At 40.4% G+C, this 11662-nt stretch overlaps 1 protein-coding gene across 2 annotated transcripts; it reads left to right on the forward strand.

Annotated features, from left to right (window-relative positions):
* Positions 1-1017: 1017 nt before the first annotated feature.
* LOC138051392 (uncharacterized) lies at positions 1018-6914 on the forward strand. Of its 2 annotated transcripts, XM_068897581.1 has the most exons (3): positions 1018-1527; positions 1673-1851; positions 5248-6914. In XM_068897581.1, the coding sequence occupies exons 2-3, from the start codon at positions 1804-1806 to the stop codon at positions 6202-6204; spliced, it is 1005 nt and encodes a 334-aa protein (XP_068753682.1). In that variant the 5' UTR covers positions 1018-1527; positions 1673-1803; the 3' UTR covers positions 6205-6914. The 2 variants fall into 2 exon arrangements, with proteins under 2 accessions (XP_068753682.1, XP_068753683.1); XM_068897582.1 differs by lacking the exon at positions 1673-1851.
* Positions 6915-11662: the final 4748 nt, after the last annotated feature.

Raw genomic sequence — 11662 nt, forward strand, 5'->3', positions numbered from 1 at the left:
TAAAATCTCCTTTCAGACGAGTCCTGAGTTTGGTCACAATGCGCCTCTTCGAGAATACTGACTGAACATGGCCAGTAAAATGTAAATTCCCATTTGATAAAATATGTTCTCATTCGATAGAGTATGCACTTTCATTTCATGCGATAAATACACCTCATTGAATGGTTTAACATATGATACGCGCTGATATTTTGCGAGTTGCGTAATATTTTTCCGAGCCTCGCCAAAGGGGCTAGAAAAAATAAGAGCGTTGTTTGATACTGGTGAAGAATGAGACCTGGCGTATTACGTATTATTTACTACCTATTCAAGAACTATGAACTGGGACACCTGGTTGTTTTACTGAATGTGTTGGTGTTGCAATTGACGATGACTTGGACAGTGGGTGAAGAGAGGACCACGTTACGTTGACGATATTATTTGTTTCTGTCAATGCTACCAAGATCGAAAAATGAGAGAACATTTTTGCGTATGATGTAGTCAAGGTATTTGATTCTTTCCCAATTCTCGCTTTACAGTGTCATCCTCCCCCCACCCCTCCCGCCCAATAGCGAATCGATTTGAATAGTTTTAAAGTGGTAAGGCGCAGATATACCACTTAAGTGATCTGAAGTGAATATGATTTGTGTATGCAATGACTTGTAAACTGAAGGTGACACATAATACGTTAATTAGTACTTTGCACTTAAATTATAGAATGGCCATCTTATGATTTGGATCAAAATAACAATTAGAATAACACCTGAACTCCATCGCAAGTTAGGACCATATTCCCAAATTATATATCGCAAAGTATACACCTAAATACTGTGTTTCAGTTTCCTTTTACCCTTACGAATCATTAGCGTTCGAGCTGTTATTGTCAAGTGCAGAATACTAATTAACGTATTATGTGTCACATTCAGTTTACATGTTATTCCATACACAAATCATATTGACTTGAGATCACTTAAGTGGTATATCTGCATCTAAGAAGCGTTGAAAGAATCACTTAAACCTTTCAAGAGTGAATTTTCCACTATTTATTAGCTCCGTTTGTGTATATGATACTGTTATTTATGATGGTTTTGAAAGTTTAATGCAGTCCTTCATATTCAGTATTGAATGTAGGACTTTTAAAATGGTAAATAAATAAATAAATACATTCGCGTCTTTTGATCTAAAACGATACGTTACATCATATCCCAAACTTACATTACCATTTCCGAACTTTGAGAATCAAGAACTTTTTTAGGGATTCCATAAACCCCACTAAGCCGTCATCTTTCCCCATTGGCACTTTACTGATAGGAAAATGTCGCGTTTCAGTACGTTTTAATACCCAGGGGCATTTAGTTTCGAAGCTACAAGATGAGGGCGCATTGGAATTTCATGTCATTATATTCTGTCTGGGCGAATGAGGGCGCACTGGATGTAATTGTTAAGGTCTTATACCAAAAACTGCTCAAAACGACACGGCACATCCTACATAAAAACAACACAGTTTAACTCGACTCATCCAGAAACGAAAAAGGAAAACCACAACAGGTATTTGCAACTTAAGATAATGTATGGATTTAGCCAAGCTTAAAAGCGGAGCTCCCGTTTCTAGCCCCTGAAAACAGTATAGTGTATATGGAAATAATTATGCTTCTGCATGAAGTACAAAATTAATCGTCATTAGTGTATACAGTTTACAGTGATCAAACACCTCTGAGCTGACAGCAGTAAACTAGCAAGCCTTGGAAACAGTAGGGAGTGGCTGTTCGTGCAGGACCTGTACACCGACCTATCATTTGCTATTCATACCGGAGTCTTCTTAGAATGATAAATACAGGTTCTAACCCTAACCTTGAACGACTTAGCCACGCGGTAAGTGAAAGCTAACCGTTTAAAAATGGGTGCTTAGACTTAAATACTGTTTATCAGCGCCATTTGAAATGTGTGCTTAGACTTAAATGCGAGAAACACAAGGAAGGCCAGTGACATCGAACGAAGAAGCTATTAATTCGTGAAATTAAAACTGGCATCACTGTCGTTGTTTGATAGCTGAACTGTATGTAAAAGAATAAAAGACGAGGTAAGACTTTCCGAGTGTTATTGAGCCTGTAATAATCATTCCAAGGAGACTCCCGTATTAATAGCAAATATAGGTCGGTCTACGGGTCCCGTACGAATAGCCACTTTGCAAACAATAACCGACTATGTTAATCAACAACTGAACTGAAATTACATGCACAGTTATCTCTTTCACAAAATTTTGCGTTTGACTGATAATATTTATATCTTCTCCGTTCCGTTTTAGAACAACAGCAGAAATCACTATTTGAAAGGTCAAACTAAAACGTAGTAATTCGCTTACTCGACTGCAATTTCACAGTCAAACAAAGCAGCTCACGACTGGACATCCATTTCACACAAAAAACCTATAAATCGAAAGGTATTAATTTAGTGAGACAGTCGACGCACTAGTGATGAATTCAGTCCCAAAACAAGCGACCGTAGCCGGCCACAAAACCGCTTGACAAACAACACACCAACGATTGTTAGGACGCAATCGCTGTTGGAGATTTTGTCGAAAATCGCAGGCGCTAGCTTATGAAATCACTTTTCAAAGTCTTATCTGGCCAAAAAGAACCTAAACCGTCCCAAACATTGCTTACAAGTGCATACGTTGCAGATAAATGTACGGCAGTCCAATAAATATAAATTCATACTGCGTCGATAGTTCGGTTATAATTACCCTCGTCCCAGAGGTTTTTCTTGAGCCGAGAGAGAGATGCAAAGCGGTAAAGAAGAGTCGTGAAGCAGCGAGAAGAGAAAAACCTCTCGTTACCTTGCACTTGAACCTCACTTTCATGCAGACGCCAGCTGTCAAACGCGTCAAATTGATAATTACAAAAGGGACTTAGCAATCACGCATCCCCTCGGTATTACCAATCAAACGAACCAATCATATTGATTCGCGTGTTTGTGAAGATATCAACCAATCCGAGCCTGAGGGTCAGATCCTGACCCTGGCGTCTGCATGAAAGTGAGATTCAGCTCCAAGGTAACCGGAGGTTTTTCTCTTCTCGCCGCTTCGCGACTTGTCTTCACCGCTACGCGGTTCTCCCACGGCTCAAGGAAAACCTCTGTAACCAAGGCAGGTTATAATATGTCTGACGAATAGGGAATCCCTAAAAGAAGGAATTACTAGAACAGGGAACCTCTAAAAGTGGGAATTACTAAAATAGGGAATCTAAAAAAGAGCAAATTACTAAAAGGGGAAATCCCTAAAACGGACAATTATTAAAAGGGGGAATCGTTAAAAGGGGGAGTTGCTAAAAGGGGGAATCTCTAAAAGGGGGAGTTACTAAGAAAAGGAATCTCTAAAACGGGGAATTTCGAAAAGGGAGAATCTCTAACATCTTTTCAACTCCGAAGAAAGTGTGACAGTCATCAATCACCGGGCATGAAATTAATGGCTTTCAGGTAGCGCTACGTCAAAACATTAGGAAGTCTATCAGCAGTTGGTATTACACGGTTAACTTGTCGTAACATGAAAACCGCCTGCTCCGAAATCATCGGGACAGACAAACAGACAGACAGACAGACAGACAGAAATCAAGAATTTTGCTCGCATACAGCACACAGGGATCGCAACCAAACACAGGAAGACCTCAAGATTAGAGTAGCTCGCAGCAACAAGAAGCTATTTTAAAAATAAATATTGTTTCGCTTACTGACTGATAACTTGTTAGGGTGTTTGGGAATGAGTGCAAAAGTCTTAAGAGGAAAAACATGTACCAAAGGGAACCCAGTTTACCCTCACGGAGCGTCTAGTTTCTTTCAACACTGCATCATTTTTTGGGGAATTGACAGTGTTTCTGCTCAGTCATCAAACACTCCCAGGGTTTGATTTGCATAAGATGGAAAATATCCGCGCGTATTATATGTTAACACCATCGAATAAGATGTATGTATTGTATTGTAAGTTAATAGACTGATTACGGCTAACTCAATGTTGCACCCAATTCAAATGGTTTGGGAATAAAACGTTTTGTTCCAAGTATTTCCATATCATTAAAATGTGAATGCTACATCATGCAAATGCAACACATAAAGAACCTTAACCCCGAGAGATCTGAGTTGACCGAATCGGTCTATCGAATTGAGATTTATGAAATAAGGGTCCTTGTCTCTCAGTGACTGTTTATGTGCGTCTGCTTGTGAGGTCACCTTTTGGTACAATAAATCACTTCTGTCCTTGGTTTCTGTACTCTTTTTCCCCTGAATATCTGTATTTGAATTTAACTTATTAAAATAATTGTAAAGCAATTGTAACTTCATTTTTTGACATTTTCTACTCTTTGCAAGTCTTGACGTATCCCAAATGAATGAAGGGGTAGTTTCTAAAGAAACTGTGGTGCTGCGTCGGTGGGGAAGTAGTATACAACCCTAGGGAAGTAGTATCCCACCCTACTCGATTAGCCTCGAGGCTATTTGTCGGGTGGGAACTGTATTTCAACCGAACTGAATGACAGAAATGTAAACTTAAAGTGCGGGTTATACACGAAAGATAGATGTGATTCACATGTCTGGACAATTTGAGCAACTAGCACTCGAATCCCGTTAAAGCTGCCTGAATTCATCAGGCGTCAATAACAGATAATTGCTCTTATTATATACTCAACAAAATATCATGTTTCTGATTGGCCAATGGCGAATGCATAAATAGGTTATAGAGTGCAATACGGAAGTTGCTATGCAAACATCGGGGAAGCGCCAAATTTGAACACCAAAGTGAAAAATGGATGACAGTCGGTTTGCTTTGTGAAACCAAAACATCGTCGAGCAACTTAAAGAAAATGAGAAAAACAAAAACACGTTGAAAGCTACACGGACCTGGTTGAATGTCTGGCAAACATGGGCGACTAAAAGAAAACTAAACCCAAAACTGGAAGAATACGAGCACGAAAATGTAGCGCGTTTGAGTAACTTTGTTGATAATATAATAAATAAAAAATCGTGTGAACCTGTTCGTGCATTTCGTGATTTATGGTCACTCGTGATGTTTTGAAAGGTGTCAAATTGCACGAGCCGTACTTTCAAAACATCACTCGTGCGCATAAATCACGAAATGCACGAGCGTTCATACGATTTCCTATACAAATTGTTCAGATAAGTGCGAGATGACAACTATCTTTTATGAATTTCAACTTTTTGTAAGTATTAATGTAAATGATGATGACGATGAGTACTGACCGTGGTCTTCATTTCTTGTAGAAAATGAATGCGAAAACTGGAATTTGTAGCTGGTTTATGTTCATGCTGTCATTTCCAAGAACACAGCCTTTGAGCACGGCGCAAACGTTTACCCAGTGGTCTGCCCTCTTCGCTTACTGCGGCGGTGGCTTCAGCCTTCTCGTCTGTCCTCAACTCTGGGAGGTCATTCTGCAGCTGGAATCCTCTGGCCGTTCTGAGGGATATCTTCGTCTCACGGGGCTTGGTGTACTTGGAATCGGCTTCATTTTTGTCATCTTTGCACGGTCCAATCTGCAGGGTCCCTCCCATGTCACTATTCTAGGGTCCATAGTAGGACGGCTTTTGTACGTTAACGGAATCTTGCTTATGATGATCTTAAGGAAAATGATCCCAGTATCCTTTGCTCTCGTGTTTATGATCCTGGATTCTTCGCTTGCTCTGATCACCTTAGTGATATGGTGCCATGAGACAGAAGGCGCCTCATTGAGCCTTTTCATCCAGGAAGTCTTCTTGCCGATCTTGAAGTGCCGTGGGGCAACATCCGGTTCTTCCATAGCCGTAATATTCTTCGTGGGAATCTTCCAATTATTTTTCTGGCTAATTTTTGTCATAAGGCCAGATATTGCACACAGTATTTTTCAGTTAGACCAGTTTCAAGGAAGCTCAAACGGTTACTTAGCGAGCTCCTTTTTTACTACGTCTATCCTTGGTTGGTATCACGTGATAAATGCAACGGCCGTAAATTATCCATTTGTGCCTGCTGCGTTGTTTTACCGTCTTTCCTTGAATATTCCAGCTTTGGTTATATTAGTTTCTCTTGACCAAATTGAACGCAACCTTTTCATGGTCGTGTTCGGATGCGAAATTTGTGTCTCTGTCATTCTTTTGGTATTTGAAATCAGCTCGAAAAAGTGTCTGAAAACTGATGAAAGCGACTCAGAACAAAAAATGATGCTCACTTCCACTGATAAAGAATGATGTTGTCTCGAAATGAAACTTATATTTATGAAACTCAGGCGTAATTTTGTCTTTTAGTTTATGCAAAGACTGTATTGGGGTCTGGTAATCGTTCATGAAGCGAAAGGTCGTAAGCGAAATGCATGACGATGTAGATCGATGTATTGTGATCGAACACCGACTGTCAAGGCGAGACTGCATGCGATTATGTCACCTCAGTGCATAGCCTTGCTTTTCATATTTGGCACCATTCGGATAATCATCACAAGGCTAGTAGTTTTGAAGGAGAATGAGTTTAACGTCTGCCACAAGTTCTTCGCAACCTTCCTCCCGTTCCTCAATGCCATCACGGATTTGTTGAATAAGATGCCCTTCTGCATGTTCGTTGAATGATCAATTTTGGTGAACATATCTTCTACTTTGATTATCAGCCTGAGGAAAACCATACCCAACATTAAAGGCAATGCATGATGGTGGTTCCGATTCCAGAAGGATAGTCGACCTTCCGTACCATAAGGCCCATCTCATGAATTTTTTCTCAATTTGGTTGTAATGGATCTTCAAACTGTTCCCTCCGTGGGCCATGCTTTCCACTTACCTCCGCCGTTAAAGAAGAAAAATATTTTAAATTACTTTATCGACTGTGGTTAAGTATAGCAATAGAATAGACACGCGAATTTAAACTGAAAGTTAATAATGATACTGAATAAGTACTGAAGATTTTGACATGATATTGTTGAGTATTCCTGGAAATCAAACTATGGGAGGGGCGGGGGACTCCCATAAAAAAACGACGGGGTGCTCGTCGTACCTTTTAGGGATTACAAAAGCAGTTTTGGTTCCTCCTAGGGTGTTTAGCCTCAAAAGTTCCACAGCGGGAGCTTTAGCGGTACCTTTTAGGGTATTGAGCTTAAAAATTATGACAGGAGACATTTGACAATTTACTAATTTTTAATTTTGTCTAATTAAGACACATAATTTGCAATTGGTACCTCTAAGGGATGAAAAAAATTTCATGCCACTCCCACGGTACAGGGTCTTGGTACCCGTTAGGGGTTCTTTTCAAAATTTCCGACGAGCACCTTCGTCCTTTTTATATGGGAGTCCCCCCGGGAACCAAACAGGCCTTGCCACCTGTCGCCATTGTGCGAAATGCAATGCACCTTAGACAATATCCGGCAGGGTTGCCCATAATCCAAAAGGAAAACCATGGTTATCGTTGCACCTGGGTTTTACAACGAACACAAATTTTCGTTCATTTCGTCTGCCTTTGGTCGTTTGTTTACCATTTTTGAAAGTCGACAGCTAAATTAAACTTGGTGTGTGCCTCTGTCTGCCTCCGATATTTTCAAAAAATGACATTTTTATTATATATTACTTTTTCATTTTCTTTTCAAGTTGTTATGTCTTCGCGGATAATATATACAAATCGAAACACTAATTGACCTTCTGACAAACATGTATAGACCTGTATTGCATCTCTCTTCGCCAATATATGGGATCAAATAAACTAGAAAGACTTAAGTTAACAATGATGGCTTTTAAAAAGTAAACGACCTCCATATACCGGTAACATACAGCCACTCTCCTGACGCTCCTGCAGAAATTCAAACCAAACCAGGGGCTAAAAGACCATCTTTCTTTCGCTGGGCTATATCCATCCTATGTGTATAGTCTAGGCGTGAGACGACGTATTGAACTTTCACGTACCACTTCAAGTCATTTCGGAGCACTAAAGAAAGTAGACTTCATCGACAGCCCCGTTGAATCTGCTGATCATGAGTGTTTTTTGATTCAATTCGATTCAATGCAAATTCAGCCGGATAACTTCAATGAACGTCAGCCTGTACCTACGCGTCTTCAACGTCTACGCGTCCATCGTTGTATTATCCAGGGGCACCCAACCACCAATTTGTTGGAAAATGTATTATTATACCCCAGTTAATGAAAATAAATGTTATTAAGGCATTTTCAGGTGTTTTTCAGTGTTGCTGGGAAAACATTATCTGTTCCTTTTTCCCAGCAAGACACACAAGAAATTTCCCAGCCAGCTAGATAAAATTGTTTGGTTTTCCAGCCAGCTGATCAAATTTATTTCCCAGCCAGGAATTCCGCGCGCTTTCAAATCCCTCGATCCAAAACGACCGCACAAAAGCGACAAAACCGGGACAAAACAGATTTTTTCCACAAGCACACTCACTCTGACTAGCCGTCGTATGTTTGTGACTACTCTCTAGGAGAGGGAAGGGGTTCTTTTTTTTTTTTTTTTTAGTCGTCCTCAGTCTTCAGAGTTTCTGCACCCAGCTCGGGCTGAAATGCGTGAAAAAGTCAGTAATTCCCAGGCAAAACCTCTATCAATAACAAAATTTCCCAGCCAGCTCATCGAAACACCTGTATTTTTGCCAGCCAGCAAGATTCCTCTGGGGAACAGATAATGTGAGGAACAGATTCGTTGGGTGCCCCTGATTATCATGGTTTCAGAAAAGAAAACATTAAAAGAAACATGTGCTGGCCAACAGTTTCAATCGTTAAGGAGCAAGATTTTCATGAATCTGTCAGAGTGATTACATTAAACTTTACATCACACAACCAAAATGTTTAATAACTCAAATTTCGCGTACTCAAACAATCAACTTGTCACAGTACAAATGATGATCATGACATTGGTCAAGTAGTGTCACTTCTTCGCCACCTTCCTCCAGTTTCTGTATGTTATCACGGATTTGTTGACGGATTTGTTGAATAAGATGCCCTTCTGCAAGTTGTTGGAATGATGAATTTTGGTGAACATATCTTCTACTTTGATTATCAGCTTCAGGAAAACCATACCCAACATCATAGGCTATGATGGTGGCTGCGAATCCACAAGGATATGCGCCTTCCGTGCCATAAGGCTTAACGATGACGAATTTCTCGTCAATGTCATCATTACTGAGAATTTGGTCTTTTCCCCCATGGGCCATACATTCCCGCACTTAGGTCTCAGAAGAAGGAAAAACTTTAAACTTACCACAGTGGTTATCTATAATAATAGGCACGAGAATTCGAGAACTGAAAGGTCACGGAAAACGCTGGAAAATATATTTATCAGGATTATGTATTAAAAAAATATCGCATTTCTGATTGGTCAATGACGAATGCATAAATAGCTATACGGAAGTTGCTATGAAAACATAAGACAGCGATGCTGTAATGTTTCGGATCATACGTTACACGTTGAATTAAGTCTAGGTTACTTTTAATTTTAACCTAGGTTGATTTTTTCAACCTAGGTCAAGTTTTTTCAACCTATGTTATTATGAGCTGTCTTAAAAAGGGTTTTCTCTTTTTGGTGGGATGTCATTCATTTTGTATTTGTTTGAAGGTTTGACCTTGCCCTTGACACACCTGAATCAGTGCTGGATGTTTGTCTTCCTGTGTTGGTTTGAGGCGGCAAATGTAAAATATTGGTTATACAGATTTGGCGCTAAACTCCACGAGATTTAGGAATTATATATAGCGAACTAATTTAATTTTGTCATTAAATTTTATTCTGGTCTGTTCTTTTATTTATCATGCTTTCGCTCTTGCGTTAATGAACAAACAAAACCGTTCTTCGTCAGCGACAGACCATGAGGAAGCAGATCATTTGAGTTCTTGATCTTCATCCAACGCATTGTTAGAGACTGTAGGGACCTTTAGATCTACCACGGCGACATCGAGAAAACGTCACCTCAAAATACACCTTTGCGCTAGCATAATTATGTCTTTGACGATGTATCAGTCAACTCGTTCACTTCGCATTCTCGTCACCAGAGCCTCGGATCATCGGACCCAAGGCTCTGGAAAACTCTATCCAGGAAAAAACGCGCCGTAGGGTTCTTAAAGCCAAAAATTGGTTATTTGAACCTTACGGCGCCTGCTCACTCCTCGCCGGCGCTAACATGAATGCGCCAATTAGTGACGCCTTTGATTGTTCTTCACGAAAACCAATGAGAAGACACTTTGTTTCAGGGTTCCCCAGATCTCTTCCCTCCCTCAGTCAAGAGAAGAGCTCTGGGGTCGTGATTGGTTCACTTTGCACAAATTAAGCGACGTATGGTAACCCTGAAAACAAGTTGGATACGAGCAATTTCAGAGTAAGAATAGTAAATGAAACGTTAACATATGTATGCTCGCGTTGTCGTCCAGTCAAAGCCTCAAATTTGGTGCGTGCTAAAATGCGTGCTGCACGTGTACAACGATTATTTTTTCCCTTATTTTTCCCCTTTTAACCAATGATATTATTGTTTTATGGTGTTGTCGTTGTTATAGCTGGACGGGTGTTGTTTCTTAAGCACTGTCCACACGCATCCGGATATTTGCGAAAACGGGGTTTTTTTCTCTGTAAATGAATTCTACGTCCACACCTAGTGTTTGCGAATCGTATTTGCCCGTCCACACGAATACGCGAAAACAATTCGAAAACGCTGACCTCCACATATAAAGCATGCGTGCGCGTGCGCTCTCTATGGTATCACGAGCTTCTGATGCATTCTCGTCACCAGAGCCCCGGATCGACCCAAGGCTCTGGGAAACTCTATGTAGAAGAACATGCGCCGTAGAGTTCTTATAGCCAAAAATTGGCTATTTGAACCTTACGACGCCTGCACACTCCTCGCGCTAAAATGAATTCACCAATTAGAGTCGCTTTTGATTGTTCTTCACGAAAACCAATGAGAACACACTTTGTTTCAGGGTTCCCCAGAGCTCCTCTTTCCCTTAGTCAAGGGAAGAGCTCTGGGGTCGAGATTGGTTCTGATGTTATCGTATTCACCCGTCCACACGAATACGATAAACCTCCGTTTTTAAAAATCTGCAATCTGGAGCGCATTTCAAAAAACCTTCGTTTTCGGTGACAGATGGATAAAGCGCCGTATTCTTGTGGGCGGGAGGAAAAAACGGAGAATAAAATCTCTGTTTTGGAAATTACCGGATATGTGAGGACGGATAAAAGTATGACGAAAAGGACCGCCTTTCGCCCCTTCGCCCCTTCGCCCACACCGAACAACCCAATTATTGAATGTTTTCAGTTAATTTTGAGGGCTTATAAATGCATGATTCCCTGCCACTTATTTGAATAAGAATAACATCTGTTGTATTCTGAACCGTTTTTCAAATGTCGCCGCAACTTTTCTGGAACCCGCGTTGGCAGAAACGTTTGTATATTTGACGAATACTTAATCTCCAAACATATTTTTCTAACCGGATAATATGAATTTCATGCTTTGAGCCAAGGTCATTACACCACTTGTCACGATATTTTTGTACAAGCTCTTGCCGCCTTATGCCCTATTTTCAAAATCTTGGCACCACGCTAAAAAAAAAAGGAATCGCGCAAGATCATCAAGTTTATATTTGCTTGTATTGCGCTATTCCCCTTGTTCTCTTTCAACGAAACTTTCAGATCCACTGAGTTCTAGAAAAGGCGCCGCTAGCGTTTCAATTAGGACGTTTTCGG

The sequence above is a fragment of the Montipora capricornis genome, chromosome 6 (assembly GCF_036669925.1).
Source record: "Montipora capricornis isolate CH-2021 chromosome 6, ASM3666992v2, whole genome shotgun sequence".
Taxonomy (NCBI): Eukaryota; Metazoa; Cnidaria; class Anthozoa; order Scleractinia; family Acroporidae; genus Montipora; species Montipora capricornis.

Excerpts from the sequence above, each read along its gene's own strand:
- LOC138051392 (XM_068897581.1), top strand. The coding sequence starts at position 1,804 with ATGATAAATACAGGTTCTAACCCTAACCTTGAACGACTTAGCCACGCG. Across the intron at positions 1,852-5,247 it reads TTGAACGACTTAGCCACGCG|AAAATGAATGCGAAAACTGG; the intron begins GTAAGTGAAAGC and ends CATTTCTTGTAG.